At 38.6% G+C, this 26,273-nt stretch overlaps 1 protein-coding gene and 1 long non-coding RNA gene across 4 annotated transcripts in view; one reads left to right on the top strand and one right to left on the bottom strand.

The window, feature by feature from the left end:
- LOC148848964 (syntaxin-132-like) overlaps nucleotides 1–20,486 on the bottom strand; it is a 76,856-nt gene extending 56,370 nt beyond the window's left edge. The window contains exons 1-5 of one of the 3 annotated variants that reach the window (XM_088952315.1): nucleotides 20,222–20,486; nucleotides 19,863–19,973; nucleotides 19,627–19,683; nucleotides 13,427–13,475; nucleotides 9,876–9,964 (exon numbers count right to left, since the gene is read on the bottom strand). In XM_088952315.1, the coding sequence (XP_088808441.1) occupies nucleotides 9,876–9,964; nucleotides 13,427–13,475; nucleotides 19,627–19,683; nucleotides 19,863–19,973; nucleotides 20,222–20,239 (324 nt within the window). In that variant the 5' untranslated portion in view covers nucleotides 20,240–20,486. Of the gene's footprint in view, nucleotides 1–9,875; nucleotides 9,965–13,426; nucleotides 13,476–14,671; nucleotides 15,459–19,626; nucleotides 19,684–19,862; nucleotides 19,974–20,221 lie in introns of those variants that run through there. The other 2 variants (XM_088952314.1, XM_088952316.1) reach the window with 2 other exon arrangements.
- A 3,264-nt stretch (nucleotides 20,487–23,750) lies between these two features.
- On the top strand, nucleotides 23,751–25,050 carry LOC148848963 (uncharacterized). The gene is made up of 2 exons (XR_016100234.1): nucleotides 23,751–24,031; nucleotides 24,107–25,050. It is a non-coding gene; the product is annotated as an uncharacterized LOC148848963 (long non-coding RNA).
- Nucleotides 25,051–26,273: the final 1,223 nt, after the last annotated feature.

The raw sequence follows: 26,273 nt of genomic DNA, 5'->3' as shown, positions 1-26,273 counted from the left end.
ACCTTCAGACCTTGACCTACCCATTGCCTTACGGAAAGATAAACGCAATTCTACCCTCCATCCCATTAACAATTTTGTTTCATTATCTCGTCTTCCTACCTCACATCGCCAGTTTGTTTCACTTTTGTCCTCTATTTCCATACCTAACAATGTTCAAGAAGCTCTTAGTTCACCTGGATGGCGGCAGGCAATAGAGGAGGAACTTTATGCTCTTCAACATACTCAAACGTGAGAACTTACTACTCTCCCACCTGGTAAGCATGTCGTGGGTTGTAAATGGGTGTATACTATGAAATACTTGCCAGATGGTAATGTGGAGCGTCTGAAGGCAAGACTTGTTGCTAAAGGTTACTCACAGTTGTATGGAGTGGACTACATGGAGACATTCTATCCGATGGCTAAGATTGGTTCTGTTCGTGTACTAATTTCCCTGGCAGTTATGTATGATTGGCCTCTATTTCAACTTGATATAAAGAATGCCTTCCTCCATGATGATCTTGTGGAGGAGGTATATATGGAGCAACCACCTGGGTTTGTTGCTCAGGGGGAGAATGGTAAGGTATGCAGAATGAAGAAGGCAATTTATGGGTTAAAACAATCGCCACATGTTTGGTTCGGGAAGTTCAGTGAAGTGGTGAAGAGTTTTGGAATGAAGCAATGCCAGATTGATCACTCAGTGTTCAGCTATGACTTAGAAGCTGGGAAGATCCTATTAGTGGTCTATGTGGATGATATTGTCATTACTGGCAGTGATAAATTGGGGATTGGCAAACTAAAGGTATTTCTGCAAAATCAATTCCAAACAAAAGATCTTGGAACATTAAAGTATTTCTTAAGAATAGAAGTTGCTAGGTCAAAACAAGGTGTAAATCTGTGCCAAAGAAAATATGTTCTTGATCTATTGGAAGAAACAGGACTGTTAGGTGCAAAACCGGGTGAGACCCCTATGGAACCAAATGTTAAGTTGAGCAGTGATACAGGAGAAGTATCTGAAGATCCTAGAAGGTATAGACGACTAGTGGGGAAGCTGAACTATCTGACTATCACGAGACCTAACATATCCTTTGCAGTCAGTGTGGTGAGCCAATTCATGCAGAACCCTCGTATACCTCACTGGGATGCAGTTCTTAGAGTTGTAAGGTATATGAAATGAGCTCCAGGCCGTGGACTATTGTATAAACCAGGAGGTAAACTTGAAGTAGTAGGGTATACAGATGTAGACTGGGCAGGCCCAGTGAATGATAGAACATCTACTACAGGCTATTGCACATTCCTTGGAGGAAATCTTGTTACGTGGAAGAGTAAAAAGCAGACAATTGTGGCTAGAAGTAGTGTTGAAGCTGAGTATAGGGCCATGGCACATACTACCTGTGAACTAGTGTGGTTGAGGAATCTTCTACAAGAAATTGAGTTTTACATGGATAAACCTATGAGACTGTATTGTGACAACCAAGCTGCACTCCATATCTCATCCAATCCTGTATTTCATGAGATAACAAAGCACATAGAGGTTGATTGCCACTTTGTGAGGGAGAAGGTCCTTGCTGAAGAGATAAACACAGAACATGTGGGCTTGAATGATCAATGGGCAGATTTGTTTACCAAAGCTCTAAGCTCAGGGAAAGTGAACTATCTATGTAACAAGCTGGGATTATATGACATATATTCTCCAGTTTGAGGGGGAGTGTTAAAGTGAGCCGAATAGTGGTAGTTTAGTCATCTCATGTTTGTTAAGTACCTTGCTTATGTGGCAGTTTTATTAGAGATACTCTGCCCACACTTACGTAAGGGCAGTTTAGTCTTTGTAAAGGTTATTAGAACTTAATAAACATTTGGGGGTCGAATGAACAGTGCACGAATCAGTTTTGACTAAACCCTCCTGTTCTCTCTTTCTCTTTTCTTCTTCTTCATCTTCTTCTTCCTTCTCTCCTGGTTCGGGTTATTGTAGTTGCATTCGAAACAAAGGGGTACTAGCACAAGATGACTGATGTATCATGCCAGCCTCCTCCATGAACAGGTTCAAGGATCTTTCAAAATATTCTGCAGCATTGTCTGAACGGAATTGCTTAATCTTCTTGTTGAATTGAGTTTCAATCATTTTACAAAAGGCCATGGTTATCCGTGGCACTTCATCACGTCCTTTTAACAAGTAGATCCATGTGCATCGTGAGTAGTGATCAATAAAACTGATAAAGTAACGAAAACCATCCACAGAAACAAGGGGAGAAGGGCCCCAAACATCAGAATGAACCAAATCAAAATGAGTTTGAATTTCATTACTAGAAATTGGATAAAGAGTTCTACATTGTTTTGACAATTGACACACTTCACAAACTAAACTTTGACTTGAAATACCTTTGAATAATTCAGGAAACAACCCTTGCAATGATAGAAAAGGTAAATGACCTAGTCTAGCATGCCACAAGTGTAACCTAGCTATTGACTCCTCATTATTCTGACTACTGGTAGCAGATGATTGTAAGGCCGAACTTATGTCTGCATCAAAATAGTAGAGGCCTCCACACTCATGACCGCTCCCAATCGTTCTCTTCGTCAATCTATCCTAAAAGACACAATGAGTACGAAAGAAAGTTATGCTACAGTTTAAATTCTTGGTAAGCTTCGAAACAAATAAGAGATTGGAAGTAAGATTGGGAACATGTATAACCGATTTAAGAGAGAGGTTCTTGCTTTAGGTTAACTCCCCCTTTCCCAGAGATGGTGGAGAGGGAACCATTAGCAACTCTCATCTTATCTTGGCCAGACATCAATTGGTAAGAAGAAAATAAAGAGGACATGTGTGTCATGTGGTAAGTTGCACCAGAATCAAAAATCCAATAAGTAGACTCTATAGAACTAGTTGTACTATAAGCAGAGACAATACCTGATCTGGCAAGAGAGGTCGAAGCAAGGGAATTAGTCCTTAGACGGGTTAAGGCCCGACTAAGGACCTCTACCTCATCAGTAGTGAAACCCAAGGATCCGGATGTGGAGGAATTAGCAGTCTGTCCCGTGGCAGAAGATGCAAATGTAGATGTGTTCTTCGAGCTATCACCACTGTGACTAGTAACATGATTCCCACTTGCTGTTTGATTCTTCTGGGGCTTCTTGTCTTTCCTTAACGCAGCCGGTTTCAAATGAGGATAAAGAACCCAACAAGTCTCTTTTACATGTCTTTCACCACCACAATGAGAGCACTTAAGATGCCTCTTGTCTGAATGCTTGCTCCCCTTTTGGTTTGAAGAAATCAGGGCTGAATGTTCAACAGGTTGTTCGGCTGGCTGTGTTTGAGTGTCAACTTGCATCTCTTTCCTTCTAACCTCTTCATTCCTTACTAGATAATAGACATGACGTAAATCTGACATTTCATCCCTTCCCAAAATTTGAGACCTTATGCTCTCAAACATTGGGTCTAAGCCAGCCAAGAACTTAAAGGCTCTACCCTCTTCAATTTGTTTATCATGCCTCTCCTTGTCTTTTGCATTCTCCCAATCAAGAATAAGATGATGATCAAGTTCTTCCCATAGTCCTTCTAGGGTTTCAAAATACGTGGCAGCTGTCATATCTCCTTGTCTCAATGCAGCAATGTCTTGGTTCAGCCTATAAATTCTAGCATTGTTCTTTCTCTGTCCATAAGTTTTAGAGACCTTCTCTCAAATCTTAGCAGCAGTAGGAAAGTGTTGAACAGTCCTGGCCACTCTTGAAGTCATCGAAGCAAGCATCCAGGACATAACAGTAGCATTTTCCTTACGCCATACTGTATACTCCGCACTACCCACTACAGGTTCCTTCTTCTGTCCATCTAGATAACCCGTAAGTTCCCGGGAAGTAATGAAGAGCATGGCTGAAACGGATCATTCTCTGAAATTGTATTCATCCAACAATACGCTGGTGATCTGCAAGCTGTGCAGATTTGGATTTTCCAGATTATGAAACCTCCCACCAGTTCTATGATCCCTAGAAGACACCTCCCGATATTGAAGACATCTCCTTCCTCTTACAGTGATCACAATTGAAAACTCAGTACAAAGAACACTATTCCAGACTTACCAAAGTCGTTGCAGGTCTGAGAACCCCGTGTAACAGGTCTGAAACCAAGGACAATCCACCTCTGTATTGTGCTGAACTCTTCTGGACTAAACTGGGCTTTGACTTCTGCTGTAATAGACTGTGATCACCCGTACGATCTGTACTAGGACTGTCAAAGTCCTTCCACCTAGATCTGTTCCACACAGATCTCTCTTAGTAGTCGAATGGCTACTACCTGCTGCAAGGTGTCTAGTAGGGCATCGATTGCTGGAACAAACTCCCCTTGGGCCCTACAACCAAGGGAAACCCTAGATACAAACCTTGTTGTGTTCTACGGTCAGCCCTAGGGTTTCTTCACAGCGACCAAGATAAGAGAGAGAGAGAGAGAGGAGAAAGAAAGGAATAGGGAAGAGCAGAAAAAGTGGTGGCTGTAATCAACAGATGGATTAGTGCTCTAATACCATGTTACTGGAATACAGCAGCCGAAGAAGAAGAGAAGAAGAAGATTTGAGAATGGCGGCATAAACTCTTCAGCTGGCCCTACAATCTTATATAGATGATTATAAAATAATATTACATGAATGGACTAGAATTCCCCTGATTAGTGATGGGACACCTAGATAAATAAAACAAATAAAACATTAAACAAGTTTAGGCCCAATAACTAAGAACTTAAAACACAAATATGACTAACATAAACACTAAAAAACAGCCGAACCAACAAAAAGTATGCCTTCGCATGGACATCTCTTCAAATAAGCAAGGATCCTTTCAACTGCAAGAAGGTGAGTGGTTCTGGGGGAATGCATGTACTTGATAACAACACTGACAACATAAGAAATGTCCAGTCATGTGAGGCAAACATAAAGAAGCTTCCCAATTAACCGTTGAAACATAAACTTGTCTTCAAGGGGCTCTCCACCTTTTGCACTTATCCTATAATTCTATTCAATAGTTTGTCAGCAAATTTAACTCCTAGTTTTCCAGTTTCTTCCAAAAGATCAAGATCATACTTCCTTTGGGAGACAAAAATCCCATGTTTGGATAGTGCTACCTCAATCCCCAAGAAATATCGTAGCTCTCCTAGGTCTTTGACCTCAAACTCTTGATGAAGCAATTGATTAAGAGAGTCAATCTCACGGGTATCACTACCTGTCACAACAATGTCATCGACATATACAGCAGGTAGAGTCAAGGAGGAATCCATCTTCTTAATGAAAAGAGTGTGATCTAACTGGGCCTATACATAGCCGAATTTTTCAAAGGCCTGTCTGAATCTATCAAACCATGCTCTAGGAGATTGTTTCAATCCATATAAGTCTTTATTCAATCTGCAAACCTTCTTCCGCGCTATTGCATTATAGAATCTAGGAGGCAACTCCATATACACCTCCTCCTGCAAATCACCATTGATGAAGGCATTTTTGACATCCATCTGGAATAATGGTCATGAGAAATTTACTGCAATGAATAATAGAACTTTGATAGTATTCATCTTGGCTACCGGTGCAAAAGTTTCCAAATAGTCTATGCCATATGTCTATCTAAACCCCTTTGCAACTAATATGGCCTTATATCTTTCAACAGAGCCATCAGCATTATGTTTCACTGTAAACACCCATCTACACCCAACCGGTTTCTTCCCTTTAGGCTGATCAACTAACCCCCATGTATTGTTTTTTAGAAGAGCGTCCATCTCCACTTTCATTGCATCCTTTCACTCAAGTGCTGACAAGGCTTCATGCATTGTTTTGGGAATGGTAATAGTAGCAATAAATGCCAAAAAGGACTTATAGGACGGAGACAAGTGATCATAAGAAAGAAACTGAGAAATACAATGGGCTATAGATGAGGTACAGCGGCGCTTCCCCTTACAAAGTGCAATTGGAAGATCAAGATCATCCAAAGGAGAAGGCGAAGGCTCAACAATGGGAGGCATGGAAGGTATCTCATCTGTAGCAAGGGATAAATGGATTGTGGTACCTGAATCTGGAGCCGCAAAGAGAATTGGAACTGGCCTTGATTGTTGATGACCAAAATCAACCTGCCTCCACCGCTTGTGATACACCCTCAAATCCCAACATCTTTGACAGGCTTCCTCACTACACTCCCCTTCAATGATTGGGACATGTAATGGAATTTCTGATGAATGAGGTCCCATCTCACTACTTTCCCCCAAGAAGTAACTCTATGATAATAGGGTACATCCCCAAAGAATGTGACATCCATAGAAACAAACCGTTTCCCAGAAACAAGCTCATAACAGCAGTATCCTTTTTTATTTTGTGCATACCCAAGAAAGATACATTTCAAAGCTTTAGGATCAAATTTAGAGCGATGAGGTCCAAGAATCTAAACAAAGCAAGTGCATCCAAAGGTCTTAAGAGGAATGGTAAACAAGTCTTTATCAGGGCATAATAGGCTAAATGAAGTTCTCATGTCAAGGACCCGTGAAGAAATTGGTTAATGAGGTACACAATAATGTGAATAACATCTCCCCAAAAACATATGGGAACATTGGAAGTCAGCATAGTGCTTCTAGCCACTTCCAAATATATGCCTATTTTTCCTCTCAGCAACCCCATTTTTCTAAGGTGTACGAGGACAAGTACTCTGATGGATAACCCCATGATCAAGGAGATATGAAGCCAATGGTTTTGCAAAGTACTCTTTAGCATTATCGGATTTGAAAGTTTTGATTTTGACCCCAAACTAAGTCAGAACCATCTGATGAAAAATCCGAGTTAGGGTAGGGACCTCGTCTCAAGAGCACATAAGATAAACCCATGAGAAACGAGTGTAGTCATTGACAAACAGCAAAAAATATCTATATCCCCCCATAACAGTGATGTGATATGGTCCCCAAACATTGGTATGCACAATTTCAAAAGGAATATTACTTCTTTTATTGCTTAAAGAATAAGTTGTTCTACAGTGCTTTGCAAGTTCATAGGTTTCACATTTTAAACTAGACATTTGAACTGACTTAAACAAACTAGGAAATAAACTCTTCAAATATCTAAAAGACAAATGACCTAATCGATTATGCCAAAGCATAACTTGACTAACAGACTGAGAAACTAGTGACCTCCCCACTTCTCTATCTTCCCCATGTGAATACCCTTCAAGCAAGTAGATTCCATTTGTCTCACAGCCAATCCCAATCACCTTCCTTGTCTCCAAATCCTAAAAAACACACCGATCAGGAAAGAAAGTCACTGAACAGTTTTGCTTTTTAGTGATACTACTAACTGAAAGCAGGTTACTACTAAGTTTAGGAACATGCAAAACTGAGGACAAGGAAATGGCATCAGACAATCTAATGTCTCCCTTGCCAGATATTGGAACAAGGGAGCCATTAGCGATGGACACTTTGTCTCTGCCTGAGGACAAACAATAAGTATTAAACAATGAGGATAAGCCAGTCATATGGTCAGATGCACCTGAATCTATAACCCAACAAGGTTTATTGTTACCTGGGGCTGAAGCATGAAATGCTGAAGCCCTAGTACCTGAATGAGCAAATGCAGAAGTGGAAGGAACAGATGTAGCTGGTGGCTGAGATGAGAGTGCTGAAGTGCCAACCTCACTTTTCAACTGAGTTAGGGTAGCTCGGACAACAGCCAAGGTGTCCAGGGGTGTGGTTCTTGTGATAAGAGGATGAAGCACCATTAGTAATAGTTGCCACATTAGCATTCCCCTTTTTGTTTATGAGCTTTACCGGAACTAGATAGATGTGGATAGTGTTTCCAACATGTATCCTTGGTATGCTTCGATTTCTTGCAATGATCACAAACAAATTCTTCATATCCCTTTCTTTGTCACCCCCAAACTTCGGTTTTACTGCTGCTAGGGCTGATTCCATAGGCTAATATTGTAGCATAACTTTTCTCCTACTTTCTTCACTGTGGATTAAGGAATAAGCCTAAGACAAGGTCACACTCTCTCTAGTGAGAAGTTGCTGCCTCACAATGTCATATTCTGGGTTTAGACCTACTAGGAATTCAAAAACTCTATTTCTTTCAACCTATTTCCTGTATGTTTGTGCATCCTTCTGGATTTTCCACTATCTCCAGATGATCAATTTCATGCCACAAAGACTTCAAGGTAGAGAAGTAAACTGAGATCGGTTTCTCACCCTGCTTAAAATTATTGACTTCACATCATAGGCCCTAGCGACATTAAGTAGTTGAGAATAGGTTTCTCTCATGATGTCCCAAATTTCCTTGGCAGTTTTGGCCAATAAATAATTTCAGCTGATATGATGCTGCATTGAATTGCACAGTCAAGTTATGACCAAATAGTTCTCCTGAATCCATTTGGCATATAATGGGTCTTCCTTGGCTGGTTTCTTCACATCTCCCATCACATAGCCTAATTCCCCTGTACCCCCAAAGGCCATCAAAGCTGATTAGGCCCACTCCAAGTAATTTGATCCATCAAACTCCACTGTGGTAATCTAAAAAGTACTTTCAGTCATGTTTCCAGTCCCGAAAACACCTTCCCCTTGAGTTTTCAACTCAGCTCCTGCCACATCTACCAAGAATTTATCACAAAGAACTGGTTTTTATGCTGAATAAGGGTAAATGATACCCTAAAACTGCTAACAGCCGAATTGGGAAGCTGAAAGGGGTCAAGCAAACACCTAGAAAATCTGAAACAGGTCTGATAATCTTCAAAAACTCATTACAAACCAATCTGGAATGCTGAAAAGGATCAATCCTTACCCAAAACTTGATCACAGTCAATAGGGTTTCAGACTAATAGGGTTTTAAAAGAACTGAAGAAAACCCTAAAAAAAATCAGAAGAAATCAGGAAAAAAAAAGCAACCGCTCCTCCCTGATCACTCTGATCAATTCTTGATTGGAGTCGATCTCAAGAAAAATTTGAATCTTACCCAGAAAACACTGGCCGCCACTTCCAATCCTCAGTTTAAACCCTAATCTTTAGTTTCTTTCATTCTCTCTGATTCTTCCAGATCACCGGACTCTTTCCAAGATTCCAAATAGCTCTTGAAAAGGTGCTGCACCCTGCCAATGATCTCCAAGAACCAGCCGATTGCCAAATCTTGCTAAAACTTCCAACCCTAGGAAGTTCTCATGAGAAACCCTAGGTTGGCTCTGATACCAACTTGTCTAGTAGAGACTGAGATCAGCTCTACTCTAGATGAGAATTCAAAATAAAGAATGGAATAGGGAGAGAGAGAAGAGAGAAGACGAAGAGAGATTTCAGAGAAGAGAGTGAATAGGCTTGTTGCCCCACTCAGTTATATATATATATATATATATATATATATATATAACTTAAAAAAGTACACTTACAATATTGCCCCTACCAACATAACATGTCAGCAACTTAAAATAATAACAGAAATAACTAACTTAACTTATTGACAGTTTGACACTAACTTAACTTACTGACACTAACAGCAATATAAATAAAGACATTACTGCCCTACAACTCTACACCTCTACACTTTCATTAGCAATTAAAATCTGATAAATGATTTTCCCGTTCTTCACAAAGGCACCTTGATTAGGAGAAATGATGGAAGGAAGCACAACTCTAATCCTCCAAAAAAGCACCTTAGATAATAATTTTAAATAAGTTGTTTACCAAGATGATAGGTTTGAACTCTCTTGGATGGTTTGCACCACTCTCTTTTGGGACCAATATAATGAATGTAGAATTCAAACCCGGATTTATCACCCCCCATCTCAAATAAAAAAAAATCATTAAATACCATTTGAATGTCATGTTTGAGTATGTCCCAACAACCCCCTCTCAGAAAAGAGAACATTCAACCACAGAAAATAAATACGAGGAATGGAATAAATCGCATTACTTCTCTATCAAGCGCTTCAATTTTTGATTTTACAAAACGAGCAATTGTTCCAACTTCATCCACATCTTTCTGCATTTGCCGCTTGATTGCTGCACATAATGAAACCTTCCTAATTAGTGAGTTCAAAACAGATCAACCAAGTGAGATTATACTGCTAATAAATGGATTCTTTCAAGACAATATAGCAAACTATTCAACTTTGAAAACAGTGTTACACCTTCAAAAAATCATTTCAATATACAATACCCAGGTGCATCTATATCCATAACCATGTGTATCATATGTAAAGGGAAGGTCTGCAGTTGGGAAAGAAATTGAAGGAAGCAAGTTAAAATAGCTTCAGATCTGGACCGTTTAAGGTTGAGATGATAACATGGTTAAGGGTATTTTAGCCATCCATTAATTAATTCAAATCATTGTAATCACATAAGCTTAATAGGGATATAATTGTGAATTAGTATGAACTCCAAGCAGAAGCAGCCCATAAAAAAATTAGGACAAAGTTTTTTTCAAGGTGCCAAGGCGAGGCTAGGTGACAAGGAGCGCCTTGTCGCCTAGTCGCCTAGGTGGGCGCCATGGATTTTTTTAAGTAAAACCATATATCTCAGGGTAGTTCCCTAGGTTCCATAACCATCTTTCCTTAATAATTATTCATAATTTTCATAAGAGAAGTATAAATTTCATGTTAAGTCTAGAAAATCAACATTTTATGAGAAGAAAAACAACAAAGGAAATAAAATTCAAAAAATATAGGGGCTGAACCCCTACTTTTGTTATAGGAAAGAAGAAGATAAAAGGTGGAAGAAGAAGAAAATGTGTTGATTAAACAAAATTTTAAGTTCTTCCCTTGCTTACTAGTTCTGGTTTTGAAAATTTTGAGGGTTCAATCAAGGATCAAAATTTCGATGAGGTAATATTGTAGATTCTCAATCAAGGATCAAAAAGATTAAAGTAATTAATTATTAGAAGAAAATAAAATGCATAAATAAAATATTTTATAATAATACAAATATTTAAAGGTTTATATGGTTTATATGATTTTATTCTAATTATTTATTAGAACCAAAAGAGATGCATGCATGTGATATTATTTCATGCTAATAAAATGTTAAAATATTAAATGGTTGAAATCTATAGGACAACTTCGTTGTTCATCATTTTGTTCTGAGGCTGAATATTAGTTTCTTGGCTTTCTTTGATGGTTTGGAATATGATAAAAGGTGTAATTAAGTTTCTTTTATCATTTCATAAAATATTAGTGCATATTTCCATATATCTCACAATATTTCCCCAATGTCTAACTTTTCACAATATTTCCATTCAACATTTCCAATATTTTGACATCTGTCCTTTATTTGGGTGAGCAACATTTCCATCAACATCAACATTTTAAACCTTGTTTTGTTCTAAGGGCAGTGAACAAAAAGTATGCAATTTGAAGAAATCTTTCTATGTTCAAACAATCACCAAAGGCTTGGTTGGCAGATTTCACCAGGCAGTTCAACAAATGGGTTTTAAACAATGTCAAATTGATTACACTCTCTTTGTGAAGAAGGAACGAAGAAGAACGGAAGCCTTGATTGTTTATGTGGATGACATAGTTATCATTGGTGATTGCATCTCAAAGATTCAGAGGGTAAAGAAGTTCTTGGCCACTCAGTTTGAGGTGAAGGATCTAGGATCCCTACGTTACTTTCTTGTGGTTGAAGTTGCCCGCTCTCAATAGGGAATCTTCATCTCTCAAAGGAAGTATAACCTAGATCTCCTAAAAGATACAGGAAAGCTTAGGGCCAAACCGGCTAATACTCCTATAGATATAAATAATAGACTCAGAGACTACTTATCTATGGCTAGCCAGATATTGCATATGCTAGGAGTCCTTAGTTAGTTCATGCATGAACCCAAAGATAGGCCTTTTCTCAGGTACCTGAAGAAATTTCCAAGGATAGACCTTTCTTCAGGAAGCATGGACATATGAAAGTTGAGATTTACACTAATGTTGATTGGGTAGGTTTGGTGAATTACAGAAAATCCAGAAGTGGCTATTGTACCTTTGTGGGGAGAAATCTTATTACTTGGAAAAGTAAGAAACAAAGTATAGTGGCCAGATCTAGTGCAGAAGCAGAATACAGAGTCATGTCCCATGGAGCTGCTGAAATATTATGGATTAAAAATCTATTAGGTGAAGTGGAGTTTCCCCTTGATGGTCCCATGTCACTCTACTGTGACAATAAGGTTGCTATGAATATTGCAGTCAATCCTGCTCTCTATGATAGAACCAAACAGATTGAAGTATATAAAAATTTATCAAAGAGAAACTGGAGAAGAGAAGTGTGCACTCCATATATCAGCTCTGAAGGACAATTTGCAGTTGTTCTCACCAAGGGATTAAACTCCTTGCAGCACTATGATCTTTGTGACAAGTTGGGGATGATTGTTATCTATGCAACTATGCCCCAACCTGAAGGGGAGTGATGTAATATTAAGTAGTTATGTGCCGCAAAGGGCACTTTTGTCTTTTCTCTTTATTTTATTATGTTTGGCTACCCTAGACCATAAATATAAAGCTGGCACCACCAGCCTACACTTTTTGCCTCTCTAACCTTTTTCTTCTCTTCTTCTCTTCTTCTTCTTCTCTGAAATCAGAACTATTTGTTTGAACTATTGTCATGAATTTAGGATGGCAGCCTTGAAAGACACGAAGATTACATCATGTGGGTATGTGGGGACTGGTGAATCCATACCCTTCAAATAATGATGATGAAGCTAGATGGGTGCAACTTAGTGGAGTGTCATGATAACATGATAACAGTTATCATAGAACAAAGGAAAGAGAGATCAATCAAATCCCTGTCTGAACCTGCTCCAATACTATGATAACAGTCATAGAACAAAGAAGAGAAACGGAAGAAGAGAAAGCAAAGGAATAGAAAGCCAAAAAGTATGGAGTGGGTGGCACCTACTCCCTATTTTATTAGATAGAACATAACACAATGTGAACGGACCATAATACCCGTGCATCACTAAATACACAGTACAACAGCATCTAATATCACACTAGCTACTCGAAGTAATGCAACTAGTAGATAGACAAACGCATTGTGAGTCTTGCATGTATGAATTGTTGAGCACTTAAAAAATATGATTTAATCCATACCTATTTGCTTTCACTTTCACTTTGAATTTGTTTTATATGTTATGTACTTATGTTTATGTATTAATGTTTAATGGTTTTTTTTTTTTTAATTTTCCAAACATTTATGCTTTGCTTTGTCCATGCATGTGTATCATCTTGCACCTACAAGGCGCTTGGGCTTTTCTTGCACCTCTCACTTTTAAAACACTAGATTTTTCTTAACAGAGCATAGATTATCATCAATCCAAGACATGCAGATACTGAGAACTCCTTCAGTTCCACTCAAACCATTTCAGAAGTGGCAATGTTAACTATTTGATTGAAAGTATTCATCTGAATGACTAGAATGTATAAAATTAAAGAGTAACGAAAACTTTTGAGGCTTAAACAGAACATGTAAGAGGAAATATCTTACCCTTCATGGCAACAGCCTTTGTTACAGATTTTGAATCTTCATTTGCATCCTGCATACATCATTTGCAAAAATTATTCCAGAAATATATCATAATTTATTCCCATTATATTAAAGCAAACTTCTCAACAGAGGTATCTTTGCCAACAAAGTCCAACCTCAACCATTCCACGATCATAACCTATAGCTTGGAGTATATACATCATGTACAAAAATTTGAGCCAAATGATTCACGTTTTATCAACTAAAGGGGCCATATTTGGTACTGAATATCTTACAGTTTTCTCTTAGTAGAGAATATTGATCAATTTATGCTCCCTGTCTCTGCATGTTGCTTTTTACAATTCAAACGCACTAAGACAACTCAAAGTCAGGTAGAAAATATGCTGGTTATAGTCCTTTACAAGTATTATGTATAGGTCACAGGGTAGTTTGGTCAGTTCATTTGTAATCAAGGGTAGTATGGTCGTTGTACTTGAGATTACTATTACAAATATAAATGTACAGTAGATGGGAGAGGTCAATTTAACTCCCATCAATCTTTCTATTCTTCTCTCTCTTTTTTCTCAACTCTCCCATTCCTCTTTCTTTCTCTTATATTTTATTTATTTTAAGACTAATATCAGGTTGTGTTACATGATATCAGAGAACCATCAAGGACCTTGGAATGATCTTGATTCCTTCTTTTCTCTTTTCTCTGAACATAGAGAGGAAGTCTCAGAGTTACCACAGGTGATCTGATCAGAAAAAAAGGTATATATTCTTCTGTCTGGTGGTGTTGAAGTGTGTTTGGTTGTGGATTAGTTCCCTCCACTCGGCAGTTCAATGAGGACTGTTATTTGGTAATATTACAGGTGAAAGATGATTGGTCTGATGCTGTCTATTGAAGTAGAATAGTGATGTTGTCTGTTAATGTGTTAGCAGAGGTGGTTTGATCGATTACAAGTTCAATTTATTGTGGAGAGCAGCAGACCTGGAATTTAATTATATACTTCATCGGTGGAAGGAAGTAATCTTTGCTATGACACTAGGATTTTTTTTAAGATAAAATAAAAATTTTATTAAATAAAAAAAAAAAAAGCAATTACAGAGGAAGGTGAAAAGCAATCACCCGAGGGGAAGCAAAAATAGATACCAAGCAAAGAAACCCCAAGCCCAACAAACCAGCCCAAACAATAATCCTTGACCCAGCTAGAAAGAAGAAAAAGAAAACCACACTGCAACACTAAGGCAAAAGCCAGACCCTACCAATGCCATATAAGCCTCCTTCTTATCAGATTTTTGAGAACACTCTTCTATTCACCTTTTATCTGATCATTTGTGTTTTTTGACGGGCTTATTAGGCCCAATGCCATATAAGCCTCCTTTTATCCGTGCAAGGACTTTTGGAACTGGAACTTGCCGCTGACTTTTTCTGTTCTTTTGGGTTCTGAATCTCCTAACTGTATTAAGTGTTTTCACAGCTTCTTCCAGACTCCCCTCCGGCTTTTGACCCCTATCTGAAATCAACATCCCCTCAGATAAATCCTCCTCCTTCTTGAGAGCATCCCCACCATTCTAGTCGCCCTGCCATCTCCAACAATCACTTCCTTCACAGAATTGTCAGAATTTCCGTCAAGCACTGGAGTGGCACTACTCTCTTTCTCCCCATTTTTTTCCTCTACCAATCTGAATGCTTCCTTGGCGAACTCCTCCCCTCCTAAGAAGAATAGCCCCAGAATTTTGCTGACTTCCACTTCCTTGTTTATCACTTTCTCTAAATCACAATTCTTCTCTACCTCATGGACCTCATCCATCATAAGTACTTCACCATGCTTCCCTGAACTTCCTTCTCTACTTTCTTCTAAGGGGAAAGTTCTATACTTCTTCCTTTTGTAAATTCGAACTCCATCTCCAATCTGATGTCCTTCCTCCTCCATTCCCTTTTCTTCAATCCCTGATTGGCTGACTCTTGCTCCCCTCTTTTCTTATCAATTAAATATTTTTCCACTTTTCCTGCTCCCTTCCCCACTAATTCTTCCAACGCACTCATTTCCTCTGCTCGTAAAGACCCAACCACCTCATCCCCTTGACTGATTTCACCCTCTTCTTCTGCTTTTATTTTCATCCCTCTTCAGTAAAACCTCAGTTGTCTTTCTGCCATTCTCTTCTTCTCCTACTATCGCTTTCTCTCCCCAATCATCCTTTCCATCTCTTTCCTGAATTCCTCCCTCAACCTCAGTGATATCCTGTTTGTCTTCGTCATCCTCCCCTTCCTCATGATGCAAATGATTGTTTTTACAGTCCACCTGAGTCCTCCCCCCCCCCCCCCATCTTCTCTTCCGCACTTCTTTTTACATCCCCGTCCTCCCAAATCATCGCTGGAACCTTATTTTTAGGGAGGAACATTGCCGTTCTCCTAACAAATCCTTCGGCATCGCAAATTCGCAATCGGCCTCTTCTGTCACCACTTTCTCTATCGCCTCTTTAATCTGCTTACCCCCAATATACTTTTGGGCCAAACCCCCATCGTAGCTAGGCCCACTCTTCGAATTTATTTACCCCTTCTAGGCCCACTATTAAGTTTCTGTTTTAAGTCCATTTGTTCCAAGCTCATCTCATCACCCTTTTTTAAATCCACGTGCTCCCCGAGAATATCACGTGTGGACCCACTAAAGCCCGGCCCAGCTTGCTGTCCTTGTTCATCTTTGTCTCAAAACATCTGTTCTTCTTCCTCTTCTCCCTTTTCGTTCTTCTTCTCGTAATCAGCATTACAGCAGGCCTTTTTTCGTTCTTCTCCTGCAACTGTAATCTTCACTGCGTGAAGGTCAACAATGCAAAAATCTTCTAAAACTCCACCACACGGACCTGCAAGCTTATCGAAGACTTGATCCAACCATAAGTTAAAAGGCAGACCAAAGACCTTCAAGATCATACTCCCTCCAGGTATTGAAATTGCATTGCAAGAAGATGTCCAGTTCGCCACTGTCACTGCACCTTCCGAAGTTTCAACAGTCATGCGTTCTGACTTCGAATTTCCAATATCCAGAACAGATTTACTGTAATCGAAAGGAAAAATCACAGCCGAATCCACATTTGGAATTCTAATCATAACATTGTTAAGAATCCTTTTCCAGTCTCAACCTTCTTCTTTGCTGTCACTGTCAACATTTTGCTCCAATCATCCTTACTTCCTCTCAAAATGAACTTTGGGACGCCATCAGCACCTGCAAATCGTTATCTCCTGATTCCCCTTATGTTGTTCTGACTCCTGAAACTTCTTCTCCACCCCCAGAGCTTTAACTTTTTTTTTTCAGCCAGCACGTTTCCTTGTACTCCTGTAGTACCTCTGCAACTGCAACCCATCCCTGTCTATTTCTGCCTTCTGGCAAACAGATAGTTTGTCTCCTACCATCTTACAACTTTTCATCTATCCCCATAAACATCCTTTGTTATGGACTTTTTTCTCGGTTGAGAAAAATTTCCATTCCTTTCTCAGCACACTCCTCCAGCCAGGTTTGGTCTCCATATGGGTCGCACCCTCGACAAATCCTTTAATCCAACCTGCAACGGTTTCAGATATGAAAACCTTAGCCCTCCCTTCCTCTCCGAGCATCAATATTTCTCCCTCTTTACATTCCTCTACCAGAAAGCTCTTCTTCTCCACCACAAATCCTTTTCTCCAAATCATTTCCACCGCAAATCTTCTTTGCTTTATAAGCTCTTCCATCCTTCTCACTTTCCTAATCAATGGTCCAACTCCTGCTGCATAGAGGTAAAAGTAGATAAATACGAGGATAAACTCTTTTTACCTTGTTTACATGCTGATGACTCCACTTCTAAATGATACATACAGGCATAATGTCTTTACTTAGCATAGGTGGCCATAGCTTGATCCTAGATCCCTTGTCTACTTCAGCCAACATAAATGCTGATGACTCCACTTACGATTGATACATACAGGCATAATGTCTTTACTTAGCATAGGTGGCCATAGCTTGATCCTAGATCTCCTTATCTACTTCAGCCAACATAAAATTACAGCCAACTTCCCTCTTCCTCCTACAAATAGTTTTACAGCTTTGGACCATTCCAAGTAATTCAATCCTTCAAAAGGAGTGATTGTGATAGAGGAGTTTACATTTGACTGCAACATAGATATTCTGGAGGTAGCCAAATCATCAGTCACCATCTCAAAAGTCAATACACCTCAACAAAAGTAACAGTCCACACACAAGAAGGAATCAATGTTTGTACCAGTCTACACTAGCTAATTAGTGTTAATATATGTCACACAATAACCACAACAGATCGGTTACTTCACTGGGAAAATGTCCAGGCATCTGCCTCCAACCTTCCAGTAGCAGGTCCACACAACCACTACAGATCTGTTGCTTCATTGATAAGATGTCCACACATCTGTCTTCAACAGAAAATATTACTTTCAGTCACACTTTTCCAATAACGGGTGGTAGACACATGCCCCCAAAAACACTTGCTCTATTCAGTTGAACCATAAACCAATACATCAACCTACTTTCCAAACCTGAAATTAGCCTCTGTAGTCAGGCCCATAAACAGTCAGCAAACACCAACTCAAGGTTCAAAGAATTTTAATTCATCCCAACATGTCACTCTTTCTAATGGTACCTCATAATCTGCCTTTTAGTTGGAATTGTTTCTCCTACTCCACATTCTTCCCTATCATCAGTCTTATTTGTTCCTCAGTTTTCTTTTAACCTAATGTCAATAAGCAAATTGACTAAATATCTTGATTGCTATGTTACCTTTTATCCTTCACAACCTTGCAAACAGCTTATGGAAGTTAAACCTCAATTTTACATGATATTTCTATTCTATGTTTCAATCTAATAATGCCAAAGAAAAATTGTCTTCATGGACCCTGAGTAAGCTGTTTATTGAATGATAATCAAGGACCATGGAGTTTCTGGAATTTACTAAGAGAAAATAATACTTTGATAAGCGACTTGAGGATTCAGATCTGATGGATCCCAAGGGAACAATTTGGCAGACAGGCTATCAAAGTATGGGGTAAACAGAACAGATATGTATTGAGGAGTAATAAATGGAGATCCAGGGGGCTACAATGTATAGATAAGGGTGTCCATAAGGCTGGTAGATGGGGCTACTAGGGGTGTACGGTGTGCTTGTGTCTGAGCTTGTTGTACAGCTTACACATTCTTTTTATTATTAACAAAGTTTAATAATACTAAAATCAAGGTTTTAAGTATGCTACTTTTTAAGCACCATAACTTTATTTTTGTACATATAATAATACTAAAATCAATGAACCTTTGATCCCATAATCTTAAGTTTGAAAAACTAAGTAACATTTCAGAAAAATGAAGTGAATAAACTGGGCCAATGAATCCAAATCTAACTTGAAAAAGTAGGTTGGGTTAGAGTTAGGGTTTGGGGTTCAACAACTCAGGTTGAGTTAGAGTTGCCCTCAACCCAACCTAACCTATCCCAACTTGCATCCTTAAAAATTTTAGGGTATGTTGATGCAAATTGGGTTGATTCTCCTGCAGGCCATCAATCTACTGCTAGTTACTACACTTCTTTAGGAGGAAATTTTACGTGGAAAAGCAATAACAACAAGAAAAATGTAGTGGCCAACCAAAAAGAAAATTAGTTGAAGTAGTGAAAAATGATTTAGAGGCCCATAATTTAACAATGGATGGGGAACCGGACAGAGTAGAATAGCAGAATAGGATTCATGTAACCAATTCCATATAGTTAGAACAAGGCCTAATGGAGTTGAGTATGTTATTGTGACATTTGTAAGTTTCTCTAGCATATTCAACTATTTGTGTATATATTTCTTTTCTCACCAATTCCTAGCATTTCCCATCCCAATATGTCTCTCAAACTTATCTTTGTCAAACTCCCTGCACTACTAAATTAAACTTCGAACCTTGACCTTCCACATTTTCTTTTCTCTCTCCCTTCATTTTTTTTTCTTGGTGTGTTATGAGGTGGATCAATACGTAAAGCTAGAGTTAGCAAGGAATTATGGGCACCACTCTCTTAACAGAAAAAATAAAAAAGAGCATTACTAAAGCAGGTACGCAAACTGTGGAATTGAATAAATTAAATAGTAAATAATATATTTGTGGGACAAAGAACTAGATGGTTGATTAACCCCTCTAAACAAAAGCAATCAAGATATCTCCATCAAACCAGGAAAATGAAATCCAAACCTGGAGCTTTTTCAATAGCTTGTTGAGCTTATCAATTTGTTTCTCAATATCTTCAACCTAATGGAAGAACAAAACCGAAAAAATCATTTGAAAATGCTGAATAGAGATGCAATAAATCATTAACATTCATCAAAACACCATGCCCAGAATGATTACTGGAAAAGGATTCGGTGAAATCTGCCATTCTTGTTGTTCAACACAAACAAGTATTGATAATTGAGATAAGGCGCGGCAACCTGCTTAAAGAAATTCTCTAAGCCAAAATCTCCTGAACTCGTTGGAGGTGGTGCGCCCAATTCAACATCTCTACTACTTGAAGGTTGACGTCTGGGGATATCAAAGGAACCCTGCAAAACATCCCCCCCATTAAAAACAATACTGGATAAAAAAATTCAGCCTCGCCAACCACAAATTAATCAAATTTTATTTAAAACCATAATTGTTCAGCAAAAAGGTTAGTCTCGCTCGCTGAATCAAAAGAGATATCGGAGAAATCTCTGTTAATATAAACGTCATTTAAACCGAGCTTAACAAATCCAAAACCCAGCACCAAAAAAAAAACAGATAAAATAGATTCCGAAAGCTGAATACTAACTGATAGAAGGTCGTGCATCTTTGAAATGGAGATTGAACGTCAAGAGGCGGAGGCGAAAATCTCCGATGAAAATATACAAGCACTCGAAACAACAGAATGCAGAAGAATAAACAAATTCTTTTTACTTTCCCTCCTAGGTCCAGGATTTCGAGGAGAGGATTTGACCAGAGAAAAGCAAGGAATGACAAGGATGATTTTGTTGAACGATTGAATGCTTGAAAACGGGGACTTTTTTAGATTTTTCTTAATTAGGAAAATTCAAATTAAATAACCAATTAACATATTTGTTTTACTTACGATTTTAATGTTGTTTTCTCATGGTCAATTCTAGTACAGTCCAGAATTCCGGTCCGGCCTGTCCCAGAATAATCGAATTCTTCAGGGAGAATGACGGTTTAGCCCATGGTTAGAATTTTTAGGCACAGTTGGGGTGGATGCCAACTTGACGGGCATGAATAGAGTGGGGTTTTTTTGAAATTTTGAATGTTTATAATTCTGCAGTGGAAATTAAAAATTTGTATTGGGTCAGTTTCTACTTTCTGAATATTTTAAGGTTCCATTCCTTTTTTTTTTGTAAGTTATTTATTCAGGTAAATTCATTTACTTGAGTGGGAAATTTATTTATTTATGTTCTTTTATTTTTTATATAAATAAGGGAATGACCATTTTAGTTATAAAAATTCAACATTAAAAGGGGTATTTTGTTCTATTCAAGTGTTGGTAATTTTTCCCAGGTGAGAAAATTATTTATGTGACACCCAAGAAAATAAACTTTCCCTACTCGTCACATAAATCTGAATAAAGAATGTAAATTTTTTGATTAATAGGAATCAAAATCTCATTGACCAACTTTCTCCTTCTAAAAATAAAAATAAAAAAAAACATTAAAACTAGTATGACCCATAAATTTCATAATAGATTATAAATATATATAATATAATGTGATTTCAAAAAAATAAATATATATATATATATGATATTTATAAATATATAATAGATTATAAATATATTATAAATGTAACTCAAATTTTACTTTTTTATACCTGCTATATGAGGATGGAATTATATACGACTGATATATATGTTATGATAACATTGGCCAGGAGCGGGTACAATAAGAGACTGTCCTCATGCAAGGCGGTAGAGACTGAATATATGCTCCTCATGCAGGTCGCCTACACAGACACATCTCTTCATGCATTAGGAATATCTCCTGTGAATATAACGCAAGGTTTTCAAACCGTCAACTCCAAAACCAGTGGCCCAGTTCCGTTTCCAAATCATTTTTTAAAACGTTTATATAACATATATGTATAAAGGTCAGTGTGAGGCGCCCTTGTGAGGAGCTGATCCGGTCTCATGCAATAACTACGGTGGCAATATGATTACAAGGCAATAGACCTATTCATGGGTCGGGTTGGGCTTTCACTCTGTATTAACAGATTTTTTTAAGGCCCGAGCTCAAGCCCAGCCCTCATAAAAAGCTCGAAGCCCAGGTCTGGGCCCGAGCCCGAAATTTAGCCCATGTTGTTACTACTACTGAAGCGACTAAATAGAGAGAGAGAGTGAGAGAGAAATTATAAAGAAAAATGTATATATTAAATTATAAATATATATATTTCAATAAATATTATATTATTTATATATTTTATATAATATATAAAATACGTATTATGTATATTATAAAATATATAATATTGAGTCGGGCTGGGCTTTTTTGACAAATCTTAAGTCCAGCCCGTAACACAATCGGACTTATTGTATTAGGCCCGAGGTCAGGCCCGTGGGCCTAATTATATGACCAAGCCCAACCAAAATACAGGCCGGGCCAGGCCGGGCCATCGAACTACCCGGCCCATGAACAGGTCTACAAAACAACCACGGTCATCTCCCAGAATCGCGGATTGTTGAAGCATTATGGTCACAATTTCTAGATTCCAAGCCACGGAACAAAAGTAAACTACTAGGTCGTAGAACAAAGGTAAGGCATGTGAGACATAAAGAGGTGTTCCACATGCAATACGTGGTAGGATAATAAAGGTGAAGGTCATCACAGTCTGCCTTAGCTGATAATTGGTTCCCATACCTTTGGATCTGATGATTTGCCCCATCGAATGAATTTAGATGCGAGTTAACCTCCTTGAGAATATTGTAGAATTTCCCATTCTATACATTTGAATGATGAAGTCAATTCTATAAATAGCCATCCTTCTGAAGTTCTGATGGACGAGGGGCTCATTCACCTATCCCATATCATCTCTCATTCATTTCACTTTGTCATCGTTTTTCCTAAACTCTAACCTTATCGAATTATAATTTCTCATTTTTAATTTTAAAGCCGACCACCATCATGGCATTACATCAAGAATCAGATTCGATTTGAATCAATATTTATGAAACCGGATCAAATTTTTGGACCGGATCTATAATGTATTGCATCAGATTCAGATATACTTTAATTTGAATCCAATTAGGTCTGTTTACATCCCTACTTATTGAATTCCACAAATGTAGATTTCATCAACCACTATACTCTTTTTCAATGGCACCTTCTAGCAACACTGGTAAGGGCATTGACATGAACGTCACTGGGGGAGGGGGCAGGATCACCAAACGTCACTCCCTCAAGGCCTCTCAATGACTGTCGGGCAGTTTACCTTTCCCCTGACTGCTTCAGGGATCCCCTCTCCATTAGTGCCTCAGATAACTCGGCAAATAAATGTGTTGTCAACACCCGATTTTTGCTCGGTCCGTCGCCTGAGCCTCCAATTCACCCCAAACACCCGATCAGACCCATCCGACCTCTCAAAAACACTGAAAAAACCTAGAAAACCCAAATTTCACCCTAAGAGCTCTCAGATCCACTATTAAGCCTGCCTGATACCCGATAGCCCCGATCGACCCTCACTTACACTTCAACCATTAGATCAGACACAACCATCAGACTCGGGGCATCCCAAAACACCTACCCATTAAATTTGAACTCAAGAGTCCTTCGTTTGCCCATCCATCAAATAAAGATTCCATTTCAACCATTATCGCACCCACAACCCATATCCACTTGATCCGACATTTAAGCCAATTAAGCATTTCCAATCACCCAAAAATACTAGTAAATCCCTACTTATGAAATTTCAGCCCAAAACACCTTCATTTACCTTCAATTGCACAAAGATTCCATTTTGAGCCTCTAGATTAATTAAATCGAACCCTTTCTAGATCTGTCCAATCTGGGCCCATTCGGGCCAATTTGACTTTCCCAATCAACCCTAAATGTCTAAAAACCCCACCCTACAAAGTTTTAGCCAAAGATACCCTCGTTAACCCTTCCATCCAAAAAGATTTCATTTCCGCCAATGCCATTAGCCCACGCGTCAAAACCCTTTTTATGGCCGAACCAGTCTCAATCCTCTTTACCCCCCTTTTTGACCCGCGTGGATAAAACCCTCAGCCTCCCCCCCAATTTTGCAGGAATTTACGAAGCTGCCCCTGAGTCTTCTTTAAAAGGAGGCCTAGGCGCTTCATTTTCGGTGTAGCAAGAAGAGCCGAGAAAGGGGGCGAAATAAGAGGGAGAACGAGAAGAGAGTTCAGAGAGAGAGAGTGAGATAGAAGAGAGAGCGAGAAGAGAGTTCAGAGTGACAACGAATCGGACGTAATTCGCTGCCGTGGACGATTACCAGAAGTATACCGGCACATCCTCGCCCTTCCTGTGAACCCTGTCTTAGAAACTCTCATCAGTACCAGTCGTTACTAACAGTATCAGTCGAACTCAGGCCGAAATACCCATTCGGATCAAAGCAATTCTATCTGGTAATTCCTTTTCCCCTCATTGTTTTAATGCTCGACTGACACCATCCTCTGCTCAAATGCGACACTCAATCGCAGGTCATGAGAAACGGCAGTGAACCGTGTTGAGCCTACTCTGTAAAGAGCAAGATGGGAACGTTTTTTTTTTTTTTCGCTCTTTCTTTTCAACCGTTTACATTATCTGTGCTATCACTTTTATACGGCGTTCCTTAGGTTCTGCTCTATTTTATTTTATTTTTTTTGCATTTTATTTTATTTTCGTTCATTGTCAATCAGTAGTTTAATTTCCGTTCTTAGTTTTTTTTCTTTGCATTGATCTGAGTTCTTGGTATAACTTGACGTTGGGATCGCCTTAGACTCTCTCTGTTTTTCTGATGTTTCCATGATTCAACGTTGAATGGTTATTCTTTCCCCGTCTTCTATTCAACCTGATGTGATTACGACAGTATCAGTTTTGTTTACTTCTTTTTCCCTAATTGCTAGATATTGATTTGTTCTGATTATGCATTCTCGGTTTCAATTTGTTTGAGTGTAGGTTGAGTAATCCTCACCTTGTTTTGCTGTCTTAAGCAGTTAGAATTAGACCTCTCACATAAAAGGAATGTTATATTAACGAAGGGAGTAGGGGTTGTTTAAATTTATTTGTGTACTAGGCTGAGTGCAGGGGCCATTTCACAGGGTTGTAGCGCTTGGATCAGTTATCTCTATTGTTGATCTTCTACTGAAAAATCATCGTTTCTTCCCTATTCTGCATGATAATTACTATTACTGGTATCACTATTATTATCTTTTTGCTTCCTTTCTTTCTTTATCGAAATTGTATTCCTCCTCATAACTGTGCGGTTGCTCTGTTTTATTTCATATCGAATGCTGAATCGGGATCTGGAGCGAACTGATAATTCCAGAGATGTGTTTTATTTTACTTTATTTTCTTTCATTTCATGACTCTTGGTATGTAACCCTGATGACTCCGTGTAATACAGTATTTGTTAAGAGGAGTCCCAATGCTGTTTTGTGATTCACTGAACGCTGCATCAGCCATGCTTGTGAAGAACGCCATTCCCATGTCCTTGTTTCATCGATTGCTAATGTCTAGTTTACTTCGTATGATTTCTTCTCAGGTGGCCAATTCCGTGGGGAGATGTCCAACTTGGGCTCTTCCTGTGAAACATCAACGAAAACAAGTGGTTGTCAGTTTATTTATTTTTTTGTCGAGCAAAGAAGAGAGTAAAAAATAAATAAAAAATATATATAATGGCAAAGATTTAGAGGGAAGAAGATTAGAGCTGAAAGGGGATGAAAGGGGACAGTGACCGGGAGAAGTCATGGATGAGCTTCGCATTTGCAGGTTCAGAGTGAGAAAAGGATGACGAGCCAGAGAGAGCAAGCTAAACTAAGAAAACAAAAGAATTAAAAAAAGTATTATTAACTGAATCATGAATAAATTGAGCCAAGGAATATGCAAACAAGCCATAAGTTAGAAAATACATAAAAAGAGAACAAAAATAATGAATTTAAAATAAATGAAATAAATAAAAATTATGAAAAAGGTAATTTCATATAATAAATAACAAAAGGTTTTGTAGGGAAATAAAAAAAGAGAAATAAAAAAATTAAATAAAAAAGGGGGATAAATAAAAAAAGTGATAGAGCAAATTATCCTTTTTTATTTGTTTCTTGGTTGTTCTTTATTATCAATTTCTTAACCGTTCTTTGGTGTCTATGCCTTTTTAGTATCGTATGTGGGCCCCATCTATTGGACTCAGGAAAGGGCTGCCTAACCCCTTCCCTCTCCTTGCCAGGTCTTACTTGGATTGTTTGGAGGTGCATGGGCTTTGGAGTCGCTAGCAAAACAAAACACACTTTTCAATGTTAATATTGGAGGTCCCATCACCTCCATTTCTATACTTGATGGGTGGTGACTCCATTTCCAGCCCAAGAGGCAAGTGAACCGGTTTTTCTGGTGTTCACACCCATTGTCCCAAGTGAACACTTTTGCAGAGCCTTCGGTGATTCCTTCTAGGGTCGGGCACTCTCAATTCAATGACTTCGTTCAGAGTGTCAGGACAATGCATATCTAGATGCAACAAATTCACCAATTCCAGTAGTTCCAATAGTATTATTTTTATCAATAATACCAACAATAGTTACCACCACTGCAGTCAAGCCAACAACAAATTCCACCCCAGTACACATGTTAGTACCAAGGATAGAATTAGAATCAAAAGTGGCATAGGGCCCATGA

Source organism: Nelumbo lutea, chromosome 6 (genome assembly GCF_056320005.1).
Source record: "Nelumbo lutea isolate HS-2025 chromosome 6, American lotus-T2T, whole genome shotgun sequence".
Classification (NCBI taxonomy): Eukaryota; Viridiplantae; Streptophyta; class Magnoliopsida; order Proteales; family Nelumbonaceae; genus Nelumbo; species Nelumbo lutea.
Note: the sequence above shows the minus strand (reverse complement) of the source record. Positions and strands in the feature narration are given on the sequence as shown.